General features: G+C 45.2%; 1 protein-coding gene across 3 annotated transcripts in view; it reads left to right on the top strand.

Annotated features, from left to right (window-relative positions):
- Positions 1-21,475, top strand: part of MINDY3 (MINDY lysine 48 deubiquitinase 3) — a 1,607,185-nt gene that overhangs the window by 225,351 nt on the left and 1,360,359 nt on the right. For all 3 annotated transcript variants that reach the window (XM_069648406.1, XM_069648407.1, XM_069648405.1), the window contains exons 3-4: positions 10,460-10,539; positions 17,517-17,577. In XM_069648406.1, coding sequence (XP_069504507.1) covers positions 10,460-10,539; positions 17,517-17,577 — 141 coding nt within the window. The remainder of the gene's footprint in view (positions 1-10,459; positions 10,540-17,516; positions 17,578-21,475) is intronic.

Here is a 21,475-nt window from a genome sequence, read left to right as displayed (position 1 = left end):
TTCAGAGCCTCACAGGTCCCAAGCTTTCATCGCCAGTCTCCTGCACTTGCCTCCGGGCCTTGCACTTGCCGCAGCACTACTGCACTTCGGTTATGACTTATGAGAGTGGTATCTCTCTGTACTAAACCCATGTTCTGACGAGACTGAACGTACTTGGTCCCTATTGCCCCCTCCCCACGCACTTCCTGTTCTGTTCACCAGCATGATCTGAATGTTCCATGCCTAGTAAGATTGTCTTGTCTTCCCTTTGTCTTTCCCTCCCATGCATGGTTGTGCTTTAAAACACTTGTGTATAAGCGCATAACAAATAATCAATCAATTCATGAGGAAGGAAATGTGGTATTAACACAGAGGGAAGCGTGTGATAGTTTTTTTTAAAAACAATTTTATTGGTTTTTCAACATACAACCATACAGCTTAATAAACCATTGTACAATATAACTTCCACGTACAGTTTTATGCATCATTTTCTCCCTTTCCCAGCCCGTAACTACCCCCACCCTCCCCGGCCTACTTCGCCCAGCACCCATCCACTTACTACCCAGCCCAGCTCTATCCGCAATTACGTCTCACCTCCAAGTCTGCTACTCCCAGAGCTATCTTTGTCCGATATAGTTAGTGCAGCCACCAATTGCCTCCAAGCGTCCATCCTCTGCATCCTCGTTCCTTCCCTTAGCTACTTGCCACACCATGGTTTCCGCATTTGCCCATTTATTTAGATTTCACCACCATACCTGTGCCGACGGTCTCATACTCTCTTTCCAGCTCATTGCCATTCTGCAATTTGCCAATATGTAAGCTAGGTCTTTTAGTTTGCTTACAAGCTTAGCGCTACAAGGTCTTGGGAACCCACCCAAAAGGCATGCCCAAGGGGTACTCGTGTCAAGGTTACTCTCCGCTTTAGCCATGATTTGGGCTACTTCTCCACCAAATCTACCTGTCTCTACGCATAACCAGAACATATGTACCATTCCTGCATCCACTTCCCCGCATTTTGGGCATTTCTGTATGCTTGCGTAGTTGAACTTCGCTATTTTCCTAGGGGTCAAGTATGCTCTGTGGGTTACGTACAACTGAATCTAATGTAACTGCAAATTTCTCAATACCTTCTTATGGTACCCTTGCGCTCTGCTCCACAGCCCATCTTTCATTGGTTCCCCCACACCCTCCTCCCAGTTTAATCTCGTTTGGACCATCTCCTTCCCTATTTTAGCCATCATCAACTTATTTTTGCAGGAGAACTCATGTCTTCCTTCCGATACATCCTAAAATGTTTCTATTACAGCATCTGGTTGTAGGGCTAGTACAGCTACAAGCCACGTGCTTTTTATAATCTTTAGGAGCTGTGAATATGTGATATGCTGCCTACAATGTAATGCTGTGTCTTCCACCAACCTTTCAAAATCCCTAGGCTCTGCCGAAACATATGTCGCCCATCGTTGCTATCCCCACCGGTTCCCACTTCCGTCTGATATTCAGCCTAATTTGTTCATCCACTCCTTCTAGCACCACCAGCGGTATCTGCGGGGAACACGGGTGGGTTGTTTATCAATTAAAAAGCTCTACGTCAAATCTTCCCTCCCATCTTTAGCAACCTGCCCTCCCTGACTCTTCTTTTATTCAGTAGCCACATTCTTAAATTCAGGAAATAAGGGGTGCTCTCGGCACTCAACAGCTTGGACTTGGGTGTCTGTTCCTCTTATAGCCATTTTGCTACATATTGGAGCTGACTGGCCAGATAGTATACTTCAAAATTTGACAATGTAATGCCTCCTTGTTCATATGGATTTTGTAGTTTCCACAGCGCTATTCTATTTCTTGAATTATGCCAGAGAAAGCCCCTGCATATATTCTGTAGTTTCAAGAAGAACCTTTTGGGTATTGCGTATGGGATATTTGCGAAATAATGTAATAGTCTGGGCAGCACCACCATCTGTAGCAATGCTGCTCTTCCCATCATGGACAAGTGGTAGTTTGGTCCAAAATACCATGCTTTTCTCAATTTTATTCAACGCCTTTTCCGTGTTCTGTCTGTCCTGCTTCAGGATCATGATTTTTGTCTATACCTAGGTATCTGAACGTCTCAGTTTCCCAGGCTACCGGTAGTACCGGCAATTCGTGCTTAGGCGTTCCTACATACCTTCCCAGGGAGTATATACTTGATTTTTGCACGTTAACAGTTCTACTCAACAAAGTTGTGTATCGTGCCATTATCTCTAAAATATATTGTAGGTTCTCCTCTGGATATTGCAGGTACAGGAGCATATCATCAGCGTCCATTGAAATCGGGTGTTGCCCTCCCTTGGTACTTATTCCGACTTCCCAATACTCTGTCCTCAAATACGCCTCCAAGGGTTCTAACGCTAAGATAAATAGCATTGGGGACCACGGGCATCCTTGTCTGGTACCCTTGCTTATTTGCCATTGTTCTGAAATAGTGGAACCCGTTTTGATCCTTGCCACCGGCTCGTTAAACGATAATCGCAACCATTTCAGGTATGTGGGCCCGAACCCGTATTCTTCCAGGGCCATTTGACGGAATTGAATGCTTTCACTGCATTGAGTGAAATTATCGCCACCTCCTGCAAGCCCCCCTGGGTGTGATCAATGATGTGATGTAGTCTCCTCAGATTGTTAGTTCTGTTTCTATGTGGAATATAGCCCGTCTGATCTGAGTGTATAAGTTTGCTTATGACTGGTCTTAACCTGTTAGCCATGACTGCCATCAGGATTTTCCCATCCTGATTGAGTAGTGAGAGGGGTCTATAGGATCCGCATTCTGTGTCCGGCTTATTGGGTTTAAGGAGCGGGATGATACTCGCCTCTCGTAGAGTCTCGGGCAGTTTGCCCTTACTGAGCGCCTCATTAAACATCGCTAGTATTGGGGGGGGGGATTTCTCTTTTAAGCTTTATCAAATTCTCTGGGGAGTCCATCTGCTCCTGGGGCCTTGCTAGTGGGCTGTTGCTTTATTACATGCTTTATCTCTTCTAATGTTATAGGGATTTCTAGGCTCTCTTTCGGCTTCTTCAAGTTTGGGGAGTGTGATCTATTATCGCTTCCCCTTCAACAGAGCCTTCATATAGCCGCTTGTAATATTCGTAAAAGCATTAATTTACCTGGGAAGCTGGTGATAGTTATGGGAAGGGGGAGAGGCATGGGGAGGGAAGTGGGATGGGACCAAAACGCCTATTGAGGAGTCCCTTCTAAGGAAAAAGAAAAAAACGATTAGGAAGGGATGTAACTAGAACCCAAACTTCCTTGTGGTTGTTGACCCTGCACTCTTCAAGCCCACTGAGGACCTCGGCTCCCTCGTTCCTACAAGTTAGTCGCCTACCTAATAACACTTCCTAGACTGCTGACTCTCCTTTCCTCATCTCTTCTCAGCTGGACTCAGCTTCTCATTACGGCAAGCTGTGCTTAGTGGCTCACTCTGTTTCCAGCTGCCCTGCTAATTCTGAATTTGCCTGTGCCCAATGGCTGCATTGTGCTTTCATCTGTCCTGCTTTTTCCTGTCGCTTCTGGCTGCTACCCCCCTTGTTGTGGTCTCCCCTAGTATTCCCTCCTTCAATTCCTCCCCTTCCTCATCCCACTAGTCAACCCTCCTCTCTCCTCCTCCCCCTCTTCCACTTCACCTATGGTGCTCTGTTTCTCCTACCTTCTCCAACGGTTTCACTATCGACTATCCTACCCTCCTCACTATGTCTGGTAGGAAGAAGTTCAAAAAGGATATCTTGGTCTCCAACCCAGGCCTCCCTATTGCTGATACCTATACCAGTACTTCCTCCAGAAAGACCCTTGCCGACTTTCTCTGTCGTTCCCTCGCCAGACCTATGGGACTCTTCATATGGTCTCTGTGCTCTTTCCTTTTTCTTCCTCTCCTATTAATAGTGGCACCCGGTGGGAGGCCCTCCAGGCCCCCCTTCCACTCCTCTAAGGTCATCATTAATGTTTACCTGAATGGCACTTCTTGGCCCAAGGCCCTTAGGCCAACCTCCTCCTCTTTGATGGATGCTTCCCGCGCCTTATCAATTACCTTTCCTCTCTCCTCTACCACATCTCTGGCGCCCTCATGCTGCTCCTTGGCTACCTTGCCCTCCTCTCCTTCCTCTTCTGCCCTACCTCTGGCTCCTTCTACACCTCTGCACGGAGTACCTCTGATTTGTACCCCTCACTGGAAGTCTTTCAAGGATGTCAACCTTCTCCACCTCGCCACTCTTAACGCTCGCTCAGCCGTCAAACACTCCCCTGACATTTGCTGTCTCCTCGAAGAACTCGACCTAGATGTCCTTGGTCTCACCGAGACATGGTTCAAAACCAGCTCTGTCACAGCTTTGACACTCTTTCGTGATGGCTACTAGATCCTCTCCGCACCCAGATCCGACTGTTGTGGTGGTGGTGTAGCCCTGATCTTCCCGGAGTGGATTCCTGCCTCTATCATTCCTATGCAGTCCTACTCCTCCTTTGAATGCCTGGTCTGTAGGCTTTCTCTCTCTCCTAGCCACTCTCACAGTGGCTATTATCTACCGGCCACCTGGTCCGATCTCTTCCTTCCTCTCCGAGTGGGTGGACCTCTCTTCCTCCCTCCTGGCATCAACCACTCCACTCCTCCTCCTTGGAGACTTCAACATCCACTGGGATGCTTCATGTCCCGCCACGGGACTCTTTCACGACCTCTATCTGTCTCTATTCTTCCCTCTGGCCCGACTCCTCCTGCAGGGCACACTCTTAATATTTTGATCTCCTCAGACCCCCCCTTCTCTAACCCTCTCCCCCATCTCCTTTCCTGATTTCAATTTGGGACTTAATCTGGTACTGAAATGTCTAATGGTTGCACCCTTTGAACCTTTACACTCATTTCCATTAAGGTTGTTAACCTTTAAAACCATTCTCTTAGTAGCTCTAACTTCAGCCCATAGAGTGAGTGAATTGCAGGCACTTTCATCCAAGCCACCCTTTACTATTTTCCATAAGGATAGGGTTGTTCTGAGGGTTAAACCTTCATTCTTACCCAAAATCATTTCTGATTTTCACATAGGGCAGAACATTGTTTTACCTTCTTTCTATCCCCCACCTCATCCTGGTAAGGAGGAGGAGAGATTACACATGTTGGACCATCGTAGAGCTCTGAGCTTTTATATATCTAGGCTGTCAGACCTTCGCATGGATGATCAACTTTTCTTTGGCTATATAGGCCAGAAACTGGGTCAGGCGGTTACGAAAACGGCTTTATCCAGGGCGATTTTAGAATGTTAGACTGGCAGGCAAGGATCCTCCTGAAGGATTAAGGGCTTATTCCACCAGGGGCATGGCTACCTCTACAGCCCTGCAAAGGGGTGTACCGATAAATATTGTTTGTGAGGCAGCAACGTTGTCTACTATTCACATGTTCACAAAAAATTACTGCTTTGAGTCTTCCCTTGGGCAGGATGGGAGCTTTAGAAAAACTGCCCTGCATTCGGTTCATGAAAACCTTTAAAAAAACTAAATTTCGTACTCCCTCCACCAAATCTAATGCTGCTTTGGGAGTCTATCCAAAATGAGGACTACGTGGGAGGACCCAATCCATTCGAAGAACAAGTTACTCACCCCTTGTAACATTCTTTCGACTGGATGTTATGATATATGATAAGATATGATCAAATATGAAATTTATAACGCGCCTATACACAAGTGTTCCAAGTGTTCCTCTCATGTATTCCTCATCGCCCTCCCAGCCTACCCCACAGTAGAATTTCCCATGCTATTACAGCTTTTGCTCCTTCACGGTTGAGTACGGTCAATCCCGTGGTTATACGGGTATTTCTACTATGAGAAAAAACGGAACGGAAGCAGACGGGCGCTGCGCATGCTACATATGCCTTTGACGATGACATCCTCGAGACGGATGCCCTCAAAGAACGTTGAGTAGACTGCATCGATGTACAGTGCCCTGTGCCTAAAAAGAAAATTCCGAAGCAGCTGAGGCTGGATTCCGAATATTAAAGATGCGGAATGTGTGGGAGAAACATCCTGTCGAAAGAACGTTACCAGGGGTAAGTAACTTGTTCTTCTTTGTTATCCACAAAGACAAGTTGGCACTAAGAACACACCCTAGGGTTTCACCTATGTTCATATCTAAGTTCCATGTCAACCAGTCCATTGAACTACCAGCTTTCTTCCTATACCCTTCAAGCTCAGCTGAATAACTCCATACATTAGATATAAGGATGCCGGTCCATTACTATATAAACAAGACAAGACCGCTTAGACAAACAGACCAACTGTTTGTCTCCATGGCCCCTGGCAGGGAAGCTGATTATGCCTCAAAGAACGCCATCTCCAGATGGATAGTGAAAGGCATACAACTCTGCTACTCTCTATCAAACATGCCTTTTACACGAAGAGCTCACTCTACCAGGGGTACAGGAGCTACTCAGGCATTCATTGCAAACATCCCGCTGGACACCATCTGCAAAGCAGTTATATGTAGCTCCAGACATACTTTTACTCAACATTACTGCATTGACACACACTCTAAAGCAGAAACACAGGTGAGGAAAGCGGTTCTAAAACATCTATTTGCTGCTGTACCTTCTCACAACCCACCACCTTTGCCACACACTGCTCGCTAATCTATGCATAGCATGTGATCTATGCAGATCCGCAAGGGATGCATTACTCACCTTAATCGGATTTCTGATGCTTCTATCTGCTTAGATTCAAATGCGCCCACCCTTCCTCCCCTGTGGAGTAGAAGGTGCATAGATGTTTTCTGGCTTTATCTACTCTTATCTGCTTTATTACATCTAGAATCGCGCTACACTTCATGCTACATCATGTCAGAAACAAAACAATCTGAGGGAACTCGACATGGGAAGGACCATGGGTACAGTAGATGTCACACTAGGCATAGTATTACTGGCACGCCGTGTCAACGTCCCTTTTCGAGTTTTGAAAACAAAAAATGTAATACTCTGCGGCTACCACTAGATGTTGGCCGATGCATAGCATGTGAATCTAAGCAGATGCAAGCATCAGAAATACGATTACGGTGAGTAATGTATCCCATATATACATTGAACATGTTTTAAAGTTTAGTTAAATTGACCAGATTTATCGCAACAAAACCCTTTAAATTCAGCAGATGTGAGAAGTCCTGACCGGCTTAACTCGGCAACCGACGGGATGAAGACCCTACTTTTGCTGGTCTTAATCCTGGAGGTTTCCCATCGCTGAGCTCTCTCTCTCCCCATCAAGGGACGGCACACCAAGCAGGGACCTATGTAAGCGGGCCTTTTTTCCGATATGGATGAAGCATTGTGCTTGCAATGATTATTCTTAAATCCAATGTCATAATTCAGTATTTTATTACACCAGGAAAGTGAAATCCAGGGGCATCACCAACTTCTCATTGCATTCTTTCCCTAAATCACCAGTTATGTTCGCTCCCCCAGACCTACATCCTCTGTTAAATTGTTTCGCAACGATTTCTCTAATCCACTGTCTAACCATTTTCTCTAGTAGCCCCTTCTCATAGTTTCTCGTGTCTGCATTGCTAGTCTCTACTATTTATCCAGGATCCAAGTTCTTTCCTTTTTCCATCTTCCTGCTGGTGACTTGGTATCAGTGTTCCACTTTCTCTTGAACACTATTGTGTTCCTGTGCATCTGTCACCTGTGTAGAACACTTAGATGTTTCTTGTCTCTCTTAATATATGCCATGCTTTCACCATGGTGACTTTAATCTACACCTCTTGACTCCCTTATCCACATTCACCTGCCCTTTCTGTCTTGGACTTTTTTCACCTCGCCTCCTCCATATCACTGCCCCCTTGTCGTCAACATCTGTTCTAGTCCATGTCCTGTCTCCTGTCACACTGTTCTTCTCACTGTTTATAACTTGTTGCACTCCTCCCCATAATCATCTTTCATTCTATCAGACCCAAGATCTGTTGACCTCAACAGCTCTAGTTATACTATTCTCTGCTCTTTGCTCTAAATGCATTAAGCTATTGTCTGAATTTTGCTTTTATTCATTTCTTGATCAGCAGAAGCTCCCATCTGAAGTTTCTCTAGCTCTGTACCCTCTTCTCACCCATTGAAAAGTCCCCCAATGATGTCTCTCTCCAGCACACAATGCTTTGTATAAGGCAAAGTGTGCATGGAAAATGCCTCTGTGCTTTTGATCCACAACCCCCATCACTCGTCTTGTGACGCTGCTGGGGAACATTATTTGCAGCAGCTTAGCACTTTCAGCCTTAACATCTGTTTTTAATCTTCTACCAGCTACTTTATCATTAGTCTCCTGATCCTTATTTACATTTTACCCGCTCTGGCTTGGAATTTTCCATTTAATTCACATTTTAAAAAATTCAGTCATCACGCTGCTTAGTGAGCCTCAACAAACTGCTTTCCCGCTGCACCTTTTTCTAGCCTCCTGCCAGCCTGTCCCTGAAACATCACTTCACCTCTGGCATGGGGGCGGGTGGAGGGTAATGAAAAGGGTAGGAAAAGACAAAGATTAAATTCAGGAATAACATTGCTGTGTTAATAGATGAAAGGATAAAAATGCAATCAACCAGAGTGAAAGGGCTAAGGGAGTCAATGGTGGAAAAGAATAAAGGGAAACAAGAAAACGAAAAACTTTGGGGATAGATCAATAGTGACCAGAGTTTGAGAGGGGTGCTGTTGGGGAACTATCCCCCATGTTTTATAAGGAATACAATATCACTGTGCTAATGTACATGAAATACATATGATATAGCATGTTATAAAACACCTGTGAATACATACCCATATGGTGCCACAACGTTTTGAAGCCTTATGCCACTATGTTTTGATAAAATGCCCCTAACCATATATCATAAGGATGTTGGGACACCAAGAAGTTGATTGATGAAATGGAGGTCGTAGGTAAGTTTAAATATCATGTTCTGTATGTAGAAGAGGGTATTCTATGTCCTACTATGTATGGTCACACAGACCACATCTTCAATACTTTGCTTCATACTTACTGATGCAAGATCTCCTCCCAAAAGTTCATATGTAGATTAAATGTAGAATCTGCTGACGCTGCAGTTTGTAATTTGTTGCGTAAAGTTATTGTAAAGAGATTTCATCAAATGCATTCAATAAAGGTTTTTTATTGTTTAAAATAAGTGGCTCAATGGAGATAGTCGACACCTCTCCTGTGTTCCATTCCAGTAGTGTACTAAATGAACTTGCTGCCATATAAGTCTCCTTATAAACCTAACCCCCGATTCCTTGGTGTAGAGACCAGGATAGGAGGCATACCATTGCGGTGGGCAAGGTAAAATGCAATGCCGAAGGGATATTGGAAACCATGTAGATGATTTAAGTTTTACCACATTAAGATAAAGGTTATTGTTAAACATCCAATCGTGGATGAGGGATTAAGGTGGACGCTTAGGTTGAGTTTTCTCCTCATCCCCAGGCTTGAAAGCAATCTGTGTGTCATCTGCTACTATTTGAAGGGTTCAGGGTAAAAGATTGTTGAGGACTGTTAAAGGTTGAAGGTAATTATTGAATAACCACAGGGAGAAAATAACCTTCAGGGATCCGGACCCAGCGTCGATTTCTCTATCAAGGAGAAAAGAGGCGAGACAGCCAAGGGCACTGCCAGTAATGCCATTGGAGGGTAGCATAGGCTGAGAGAGTCAAAGGTGGGCTGTCAAGAAGAATGAGGATGGCAGGGCAGTCTCTGTCTAACACCTGAAGAAGAGCTGCTTCTGTTTATCTGATAGGTTGGAACTTTTGAAGAACTAGGAAAAGGAGGCCAGACTCTCGTCCTGTCTGTCCCTATCGCTATGAGGGTGTTCTCTACCTAGTAACCGAAGGTACGAGTGCTTGTTAGTCCTCTAAACAAAAATATAGTCCTTTGTCCGAAAACATGCCTTCTATTTAGCCCTACCACTTTAGAGAATAACCTAAATAGTCAGAGCAGTATGTTACTGACTTATGGCTCTCATTGGCCAGTATTCTAATGTTCTTTGCTATCGTATGTTCTCTAGCTTATTCCATTCGAAGGGTTAATGTATGGTATGAAGTGATTAGTACCATATCACCTGTAAAATTTGCTGTGCAGTAAACTGGGAAGATGCTATCCACTGTAATGTGCAGTGGTTAGGATTATGCCCTTAAGATCACTAAGTCTTTCAAAACCACTGCACTGCCTCCTCTTCAAACTATGCATTATCTGTGATATTTTGTGCTAAACACTCTGTAATGTGCAGTTAACACATCTTGTAAAATAATTGTTCAAATGACCAAACGTTCTGGACTACAGTTTTAGGATTGTATAACAAACCAAGGCTTAATATGTTCAAAGAACTAAAAAAATATGACCTATCATTGCTCACAGAATAAAAAGAAAAATACCAAGCACCCCTCCTCCCCCCACAAGAAACTGTGCATCCTACTGTTAACGTTTTGTTAATCATCAAATATTTCTTATTTGTAGGATTTGTATTTAGTCAATCAGAATCGACTGCTTTGGAACAGTTTGAAGGGGGGCCATGTGCAGTAATTGCTCCTGTTCAGGTATGCTAATCTCTATAGTGTTTTTTTGTTCTACGTATGTCAGTATGTGTGCTTAATGTTTTTTCATTGTAAAGCCACCTTCATGCTTTGACATATTGGCCTGCAATGATAATGTAGTCGAGATTCTGTTTCTGGACAAATGGCAGTCATTTATGCTGTTTATAAATTCAATATGTCTACTATAAATACACTATTATTTTGATTAGTGTCTTAACATGACTTCCTGCATCATTCATTTTAATTATTTATGAAGTCACACTTGAAATGAATTAATACTATACTACTTTTTCCAAGAGTAAGTTGTCCTTTCATCATTCACTCAATAGTTCCGAATGATCATTCACAAAGGCTGTAATGGGTTGGTTTGGGTCTGCGCCACAATTTGCCTCACCCCCACTGGTCCTTTTTTTGCATCCTGGTCAGCATTGTGGTGTGTGCTGCAAAATATAATGGAAGACAGGTTTTGAAAACTCCTGGGCATAGGGGGAGAATAATATTGAATTATAGATTTTTGTCCCATGAAATCTATTTTTGCCTTGTCCACTCCCATCTCTCACATAGCATCCCTGCCCTTCGCCATTGTTTAGGGTAAATACTAGTTTATGTATTTGGTTACTCTTTGGTTTTGTCTGGGTATTCCATTTGACAGTGACATACTTCACTCCTTCATATTCTCCTCGAGTTATCTTAATCCCCCCCCACACCCTTTCAAATGACTACAGTTCTGCTAGATCTGTTTCCACTCAGCCACAACTCTGATGACTACAATTGTTCTCAGCAGCCTTGGCAACTGTAACTGTCTACTTCTATGCCTCCATTCCTGCAACCTTACCCTAAATTACTGCTTTCAATTCCATACCTTTAACTACCACAGGTTTTGTAACCTCCGGAGCCAGGCCCACTTCCATGTTCCAACTTTCAAGGCATAACACAGTTCTGTTGCAATTAATGACCCTGGTTTTCATCTCCCTCCACACCACCTTTCCCTTGGTAGTGGACTCGCCACCAAGACGTCGTTGTTCCGTCCCAGTTTTGATTGTTCACTTACCTTGTATTGCTTGATTAAAAAGTCCTTCTCCATCACCTATTCGCCACCACCTTTGTTCACAATTCTGAGTTAGCCTTCAAATACTACCTACTCCTGTCAATACCCACCAGCCCTGTCTACCCCGAGTCTGTGACAAGCTCACAGTGTAATTCCATGACTTCTGTGTTTACTATGCTATTAGATTTTCACTCATCATCATACTTCCATTAGCATGGTTATGTTTGTCACCATGCTGTTCTGAAATAACATGTCCTGGAACCGATGTAAAACATTTTTCACAGAAATGCTGACACGTGTCTATCAGTAAGCAGGGCTAGTTCAAGTATTTTTGCTGTCCTAAGCAAAGTGCTGTTTTGGTGGCTCCCTCTCTAGAAAATGTGCCCAATTTGATGATTGTAGTGCCAATTTTTCATCCCCGGCTTCTATACTGTTTACACACCCCCACTACTGTCTTGATAGGGAAGAGCCTGTGAGTGAAGGGTGTCTTGGCCATAAGAGTTGTAGAAGCCAATGGGGCAGTTATTTTGTTGGTGCTGTGGTAGGTCAGAAGAAGTAGGTGGACAAGGAGGTGGCATTTCTACCTGCGATTTTATTCAAATAATAAACAAAAGGCCTAGCAGTAGGTATTCAATCTTGGAGGGGTTGAACTTCAGTGAAGCACTGGACACCCACAACTGCATCAATGAGGGGCACACTTTGAGCCTTTTAGATGTGTTCAATTGAGAATATCTTGAGGGGGAGCTACATGTCCTCTGTGTGCTGGTGGTTGTTGTGTGGAGGCAGGAGACTTGCAAGTGGTTCTATGGTTTCAATTAGAAAGGTATGATTTGAACCAGCTGAGGACAATCTCGCTGATCACCCATGTGGTGCTGTAGATCATTGGTGACTGTAGATCATTGGTGACTGTCTGGTGGTCTACTGTTTTGAATGCTGCTGAGAGGTCAAGGAGAATCTGGAGGAAAGGATGGTCCTCATCGAGGATTTTAAGGGCATTGTTGATCACATTGATGGTAGCCGTTTCTGTGCTCATCTGGGTGTGAAGCTAAATTGATAGGACTGAAGGAGGGTTTTGGCTTTGATGTGTTGGAGCTCTCTGGCTATTGCTTTCTCAAGAATCTTACCTAGGAAGGGAAGATGGGCGATGGGGCGGTAGTTGCTGAGGTTTTCAGGGTTCAGTGTTTGTTTCTTGAGAAGCAGTATGATTTGTCCAGTCTTGACTGGCAAGGGTAAGGTGCCTTGAATTAGGGAGCGGTTGGTGATTGTCAGGTAAGGGGGGAGTGCTTAAATCAGAAGGCTTTTTTTTTTTAAACTTTCTTTATTGCTGGCATCTTACAGTACAAGGATCAACAAATGTGGCATTAGGCATTCATATCGCATCTAAATCGGTTAGAGTGAAGCATATGTTCCTTATACAGTCTATGCGTTTCATTTGTCGGAGAGGTCGTCTTCGCTTCGTAAGTACTCCCTGAGGGGGCCCCAAATATCCTTTGGTCTGGAGGTGATTTGGATGCCTCCTGTATATGTTTCTTCGTCTTCTTGTACGTTGATAAGGTCTCAGAGCCAGTTTCCATGTGTGGGAGGGGATTTGGATTTCCATTTCCTGAGGATGTTGCGCTTGGCCACCGCTCCTCCCACTGCAGTCTGCGAGTTTTTATAGAGGCCTTCCCGATATCCCCCAGTAGATACTTCTGCGGCATGGCCGGGACGTGCATGTTCAGTATGTCGCTCATGGTTACTGCTTTCTCTTCCCAGAATATTTTAATCCGGGGCATTCCCAGTACATGGGAATTGAGTTGGCCTCTACCTCTCCACATTTGGGACATGTAGTTTGTTTAGTGCGATCAAATTTGGCGACCTTACTTGGGGTAATGTACAGATGATTTAGTATTTTTAGCTGTATGAGTCTGAAGTTCGCGTTTAAAGAGATGTCCTTGGTAAATCTACAGTAATTTACCCATTTTTGCCCATCAATCACCATGTTCAGGTCCCTTTCCCATTTTTCTTTCATCTTATTCTTAGATGGGGTATTGCGTTGTACCACTTGGTATAATGTGGAGACGTTGCTGGTAAAACCATCTTTCGTCAGTATATGAGATATGCATTTATGTGTAGGAGGAGCCATTGGGAAGGATGGCCATTTCTTTATGCAGGCTGCTTTCAGGCGTTGGTATTGTAGGATTTTGAATAGGCCTGGGCCCGTTCTGTTTTGGATTTCAGCAGCAGTAAAGAATCTTCCTTCAGGGAAGAGATCTCCGATTTTTGCTTTCTTGTCTGGGTCCTACCTTCTCTGTATGGTGTGTTTGGCCATGGGTTCTAGTGCGGGATAATGCCATAGTGGTAGGTGCGGCCAGTACGGTATGTCACAACCCACTCTTTTGAGCATTCATGTCCATGCCCGCACTGTTGAGGCTAGGGGGTCTGCCAGTACCCTCTTCTCCGGTATCTTGGCGAATATCATACTCTTCAGGTTTAGGGGGGATGCTGCAAACTCCTCAGCGTGTATATGTGCAAATTGCTCTGCCGTATTATTCCAGTATTTGGCAAAGTATGCCTGCGCAGAGTGACAGTATAGGAGAAAGTCGGGAGCAGCCAACACATCTTTTGCCAACTGAGTCTGATCGCGCCCCCTCCCCAGGCAAAGTTGGAGGCCATTTTCTGTAGTATATCAAAACATTTACCTCCTGGCCATATTGGGATACTACTGAAGAGAAATAGCAGTTTCAGCACTATCACCATTTTGAGGAGGGATATGCGCCCGTAGAGGGACAGCGGCAGTTTGACCCACGTTTTTAATTTGATTTCGAGTTGCACCAGGAACGGGGCATAGTTATTGTCATACAGGGTGCACTTGTCTGTCGCCATTATATTGCCCAGATATCGTGCTTCGGTGTGGGACCACCGGAAGCCCTCCATATTCGCGGTTCTGGTTCTCCCCGGCTTGTTTCATTGTTCACACTTATGGGTGTGTATTTATATAGTAATGAGGATCTGCTTCTTCCCAGGCAACCGGCCTGGTTCCTGTCCCTCCCCCCACCCTCACCATCCCCCCAATCGGGCGGTGTGACCCGCTGAACCATCTGCAACTTTGCAAAATAAAGGGGGCTGTGTGGCCCGCTGTCCATTCCTTAGCCGTGGCTAAGTCCGTTTATCGGAATGGTGTACTGTAGTAGTGATACTGATTCTCTTCTTGTATGTTTATTAACTGTGCGGCCATTGCCGCTTGGGTTTCTGAGTTCAGTTTTTGTTTTGCACTGCAGGGATGTGTTGTTCTATGTATATCATGGCGTCTTCCGGTGTTTCGAAGAAGTGTGCCCTGTCAGTATGTTGTATGCGTAGCTTGGCTGGAAATAACATTGTATACATTATTTTCCTTTCCCTTCGCGCCTTTTTTGCGGTGTCAAAGGAGCGTCTTGCCGCATGGACCCCATTCGAAAAGTCAGGATAGATGTGGATGCGCCTCGAGTCGTAGGTCAAGGGGGCTTGCTCACGTGCCATCCGCAGGATGAGATCCCGATCTCGCTAATTTAATAGTCTTGCAATGATCTTTCGGGTGGCGATCCAGGCTTGGGCGGAGGGGTAAGTGTCCTGTGTGCCCTCTCGATTAGGAATTGTTTTGAAAACGGTGCTTCCGGGAATAGGGTATGTAGTATCTCTTCGAGGAAGCCCTCCATGGACGTGTTGATTTTGCTTCCCGCCACTCCGACTACCCTTACATTATTGCGTCGTGATCAGGATTCTAGGTCTTCACACTTGTGTTGGAGGGCTTTGACGTCCTTTTGGATTTGCCCTATAGTCTTGTCCTGTGTGGCCGTTGAGTCCTCAAGAGTGGACACCCTTTTTCTGCCTCGGCCACTCTAGCGTTGACCTTCCTGATGTCGGCCCGAATGGAGGTGATGTTTTCCCCAATGTCGTCCAGTTTAGTGTTAATTGCAGCAAACCCTTCCTCCATTGCTGTCATGTATTGGGTCATATTTTGTTCGGAAGGGTCCACTGTGGTTCCTTTAGGGATGGGTGCTGGGTCTGACTCTGGGTCCATTGTGGAGGTGTTAGCAAAAACGTCCATGGGCCCCCAATTCTTGTTCTTTGATTCTCACATCATGCCTGTGTGCTGGTCTTCTGCTTCCCAGTACCCCAGGGGGGGAGGCAGAGTGGTTATTGAGCGTTAGATGTGAGGCCTGGGGATTATGTCTCTATGTGTATTTCAACTGACAGTAGTAAGGGTGACCTTGCCCAACAAGGAGGAGATGTTCTTTTGTAGTGTGGCTTGCTGGTTCCGTTATGCAAGCCCTGTTGGCTGTAAGTTGGTATTTGAGTTATATTTTGGTGCCCTGTAGCCAGGGTTCAGGCTTTTGGCTGCGTGTTATTATTGTTGTTGAGGGTCTTAATACTTGGGGTTATATTGAGTCCCCTTTCTTATTGTTTTCCCTCCTTGGTTTCAGCCCCGTGCCTGCCTGGGTGCACGTCCGGGTGTTAGTGTGGCATCCAGAGCGCTGTTTCTGCGTTGTTGGGGCTGTCAGTGTGGGGTATGTCATGTAGGTGCACCCCACAGATCACTGTGTGCAATGTGGTCTGGCAGACATGCATTTAGTGTTTTGTTATGTCTCCTTAGGGGTTTGTTGCAGGGATGCACCCTGCCCTTCAATGGCCCTCCTGGCCCCCACCTCCTCCCCACGTACCTCGTTTTGTGGCTTGCCTGTTGCCTTCTCACTCCACCACCGAGGAGCGGATCGGCACTGGTGCAATGGCCTAACTTCCCCGCACCGCGCCTCCGATGCAACCCAGAGCGGGACACCTGCCGTTGGGGGCCGGATCCGCGGCATGCTGCCCAGTTCTGATAGGGGGGGCTAGGCGGTCCCCGCTCGATATCCCGAGTTGTATAGGGGGGGAGCCCTCACATCCACCAGACAGGCGCTCCCTTCTCCTCCGCCCCCACTGGTATGTCCTGGTGTGTCTGGCTGCCTGGGGATGGGGCAGCACCGTTCCTGCAGCGGGCCGTTGAGGGAGATTGTCCGGGTTCGCCGCTCGCCCCTGGTGGACCAGCCCGCCCACCACCGCACTCCTAGAGATGTCGCCGCGGCAGGGTAAGCCGTCAGACCTCCGTCCCACCAGCAGCGTTTGTTGCTCCACTCGAGCACAATATTCCGGACGGAGTGCAGGGGGATGTTGAGCCCCACCGTCCCCATGCTGGTCGCTCCGGTGTTGGGGGATCTCGGCAGATATTGTATTGGCGCACAGCCGTTCGGCGGAGCGGGGATGGGGTCCCATAGTGCAGGCAATTTTTCTACGGCTTCTGGGGTCCGATTTCGTCCCGGAATTCATGCAGTATGTTCTTCATATGTTCCGCCTCCGTTCCGTGCACATTAAAATCTTGATAGTACCCAATTTCCACAGGATTTATTATGCCAGGATCTTGCTAGCCTCGGAGCTCACGGACTAGGCGGCCATTTTGTTTGGCACACAACCAAGTCAGAAGGCTTTTGAGTACAGAGAATTTCATCCACGTACGAGTAGTGAAGATGAGGATTGACAATAAGTTGCGTGTATGGATCTTTTGATTCTGTATCATTCAGGTTTGTCATTGATGCAGGTGAGCAACACTGAAACACACAAATGCATGGTGAAAGCCAGAGGGCTTACTAAAATTGCGGGCCATATTCACACAGATGGAGGCCTGGCTCAAATATCCAGTATATCTGTGACTCGTTTTTGCAAAACTATTTTATCTGGAGCACATTTGATTCCACATTGCTTATTTGTTATAAGTCTTTCATAACATGTTTATATTCATAACAAAATGTGCTTAAATAGTGTTTACGTTGTCAAATAACATTGCAGATTAAACAAATTAAATGTATGTTTTGGTATTGAAAAATATACAAATAATGTGTATAGGCTATTGATTGATGGTTTTTGCCTTAATCCCATATAGGCATTTCTCCTGAAGAACTCATTATTTAATTCTCAGAAGCCAAACTGGAGAGAGTGCCACGGTAAAAAGCGCTGCACGTTTTCATTTGATCAATTGCTTCTCATCTATAAATAATGTTGTCCCAAAATCTTAGTGATTTACTCACCTTATTATTTAGAATCTATTAATAAATAAGTATCAGCTGTAACAACTTTTGCTGTTTTATTGTATTCTCTGGTTAATGTTATTTTGCTTATTAATATGAATGCATTTGCTGTTCAGAATTACTGTTTTGGAAGTGGATCCCTGTGTCTACTAAATGGGTGGCTGAAGATAGTGTTTTTATATGTGTACAATGACCCTTCGATCCAGATGGATAACAGCCATGATTTCAAATTGGTACATTTTTCAATGTTATGCATGTATTTTATATGATCCGCGACAACATCCTGCCTTTACACATAGTCTATCCTGAGTGCAGAAGGGAGTGGTATGGAATGTTGCACACATCGTGATTACCTTCTCATTAGTTGTATTGTGGTCAATGGTTTATGTTCTCCCACTTCTAGCATCAAGGGCCTGGATATCACGACCTCTATATAGAAAGTAGCAATGTAATGTAATGCTGCAGCGTCAGTGTTCCAGACACCGTTCAGTGCTCTCTCTCATTGCATCTCTTGTTTGCATTATAATTTATTGCGTCATTTGCAGTTTTGAAAGTATGGAGAGACAGGGTGAGAAAGGCATACGTTGTACTAGAACAGGGGGCACAAGCTACGAGCCTCACATAACTCACCCTGTGGTAAGATGGCAGTGCAATGCGCAAGAGCATGCTCATCAGAACTTTAGAAATAATATGTACAGGTGTACCCCGGCTCAAACCTGGACCCAATGCTCAATGAATATATTTATTTGGGAGGACTTGTATTGACGCCAGGGTTAATTAACCCGGGCGGCGTTGCCATTAAAGGTGGGTTCTGCCCGCCTCCCGACGGTTTTATCAGCATTGGCATCCGCGTCCCTCATAAGGGTGTTTTGTAAGTTAAAAACAAAAAAAATAGAAATCTTACCTTGCAACCCAGCGCTGCGTGATATAAGTCATTTTTCCATGTTGATGGCCATGACATCATCAACATGGAAAACTGACCTATACCGCGTGAAGATGGGCCGGAAAGTAAGATAATTTTTTCTGTAATCAAAACACCCTTAGTTCTACCTCATGAAGTATGCGTGTGCTAAGGAATGAGGGAGCTGTGGGGAAGGGGTTGCAGGCCAACAGCATTCAGGCTGCTGGAAATGCAGGCTTATACCAGCGAATACAGCGGCCTTTCGATCTTCCTGATTGGCTAGCTCCTCCTTCTAGGGTGCTAATGAGTTTACCTCCTTGATATTTCTCTCTCTGCAGCAATTTATGTTAATGTGAAAGTGTTGTAGAAGGAAGAGGAGGTGTCCAATTTGGAAACACAAGACGGGTTCCATTCCTGGCTTTCTTAAGTCACCAAAGTTGTGTGATACTGGGTAAGTGTCCTTATCCCTATAGGCGTGAACCTTTAGCTCTCACCCTTAATCCAAATTAGGCCCACCTCTAAAATTTAGTAAGTGCGCCTTTTGTCCAAAAAGAGTTGCATCTGTTTTACCGTAGTTGGTTGACGCATATTCTGAACTGTGGTGGCTCTCTCATGCATTACCCTTCTCCGCAAGGAGTCTGACTGAGTCTCCTCTACATTGTTCCTCTGAAGCTCTACAAACAAGTAAATCGTCCACGTACTGAATTACAGTATTGGACATTTGTAAGTTCCCAAATCCATCTGAATAATAGATTCAGATTTCACATGGGGCAACCTTGTGTGTTCAAATCTCTGTCCATGATATGTAAATGCTGTGAGGTACTGGGAATCTGGGTGAAAAAGAACAGAAAAAAAGGCATTTTTCTAATCACTAACTGTGAAGTGGGTGGACCCAGTAGGGATGTTACATAGAATGGTAGAAGGATTTGGTACCACTGGAAATTCTGCTTCAACAATGTTGTTCAGAAGCCGCAAATCCTGAACCATCCTCCAACTAGACCCCTTTGCCTTCTTCACAAGATAAATGGCCATGTTACATGGGGACACAGAAGGTTGTATAATGCCTTGCTTCAACAATGCCATAATGCCCTCAAAAATCCCTTAATCTGCCTCCTTAGACATGGTGTACAGCCTAACCCTTGGTAAAATTGCTCCTTGTTTTAATTTTATTTGCACTGCCCCTACACTTTTCAATAGCCCCACATCATGGGGATTGCTGGTCCATAAGTGGTTCGGCACTTTCTCCAAGTCCTCCTTCCAGTATGGCAATCTTTTTCTCATGATTATCATAGTCTATGGCACCTCACTTTGCTCCACCATTACCTGACAAAGCACCCCGATCTCAAAAACCATTTCACCTGCATCTTCCGCATCCTCAAACAATTGCTGATCGGACAAACCTCTTAACGATGAGGTTGGATCAATACACAACACTGTGTGCCATTCGCCTCCTTCCTCATCGTTGCCTGAAAGAACCACTGCTTTTAGAAGAATGGTCACAATAGTCCCTGGCGTTCTCTCCTGTGACACGGCAGACCGGAAAAAGAATTCTAGGGGTATCCGCCATGTCAGATCTCTTATTCCAGGTACCCAACTCAACACTATTATTCCCCCATACAAGAATAATGCAGAATGTACTGGTACCCCCCTAATCCTGCTGTCGCTGCAATACACACGGGAAAAGCGCTGCTTCTCTTAATGGGTACAATCCTGCAGTTGAGCATAGTATGCCGTCCTTTGAAAACGTTATTGTCATATTAAACATGCTCAGGAGGTCCCTTCCCGAAAGGTTTGCTGGAGCATCTTTGCAGTAAAACAGGGGAGGAGATAAAGTTTGCTTACCTACCTTGATAGGCAAATCTTTAGTGTATGGAACCGATGGGACAGCCCCAGAAAATCCCTGCGTGTCCATTGATTTGCCTGATAGAGGAAATCCACCTTCTTTAATACAGGATTTTGTGTCTCCTGTGTCTATCATAAAAGAAATTGTCTGTTTACCTACCTTTACAGGTATCCACGGGTTCCTCTTCCAGATCTGTAGTAACCAATAGAATTGGACACATCAGAGATACCTGTGGGCTGGCCTATTCCTGATATGTTTGAGCACCAGGATACGAAAAAGGGGTATCCTCCTAGTACACTTGCTTGAGTGTAATGGGTGACTGTCACATTCGGTAGAGGATTCTTCTCCCAAGCCTGTACTGGAGCATGGGCTGACATGATCAAGGCGTGAGTCTGTGTCATTCCAGTTCCCCGGTTCTGCTCAACCTGTACTTGCTGCAATGACACAGAGCTTGGGGCATAGGGTGATATTTGGGCATTCATCTGGAGGGGACATGTGTTAAAATACTGTGGGCGACTTTGTCAATCCTGTGACTCATGCCCCATTCTTCCACACACCCAACACTGTACTCCATACATTCCTCCATACCCCCCTCCCATAGGCCCATTGAACCGGGGCCCCATTCCTCCAAATCTACCAAATGACCCAATGCCTTGTGAAAATCCTGCCCTACCCCGTGGAAATTCTCTCATCAGTCTTGGTCCTGGTACATACCTGTATGTCCATGCTTGTCCCATTCCAGAGTCTATTTGTCTTTGTTGTCCCAACTGTCTCTGATGTCCCTCTATGGGGCTGGTTGTCATTGCCCCCTTAAAAAAATATGTGCTAGTTTTTTCTGGACCAGCTTGGCATCAGCCTTTTGTGCCTGGCCCGTACTCTCATTTTCTTTTTCCTGTCACCTCTTACAAAAATGCACAATATGCGCCTGTATCTCCTGCCAACTCTTCGCCTCCATCCCTACGACCTTGTCTAGGTCATGCTGTACTTCTTTAGGAAGTCCCTTTTTCAACATGTGGTAAAAAAATAACCACATTTTTGTCCCATCCTTCTCCTGTCTCTGTTCTCCACAT

Source organism: Ambystoma mexicanum, chromosome 2q (genome assembly GCF_040938575.1).
Source record: "Ambystoma mexicanum isolate Mex_15411 chromosome 2q, UKY_AmexF1_1, whole genome shotgun sequence".
Taxonomy (NCBI): Eukaryota; Metazoa; Chordata; class Amphibia; order Caudata; family Ambystomatidae; genus Ambystoma; species Ambystoma mexicanum.
Note: the sequence above shows the minus strand (reverse complement) of the source record. Positions and strands in the feature narration are given on the sequence as shown.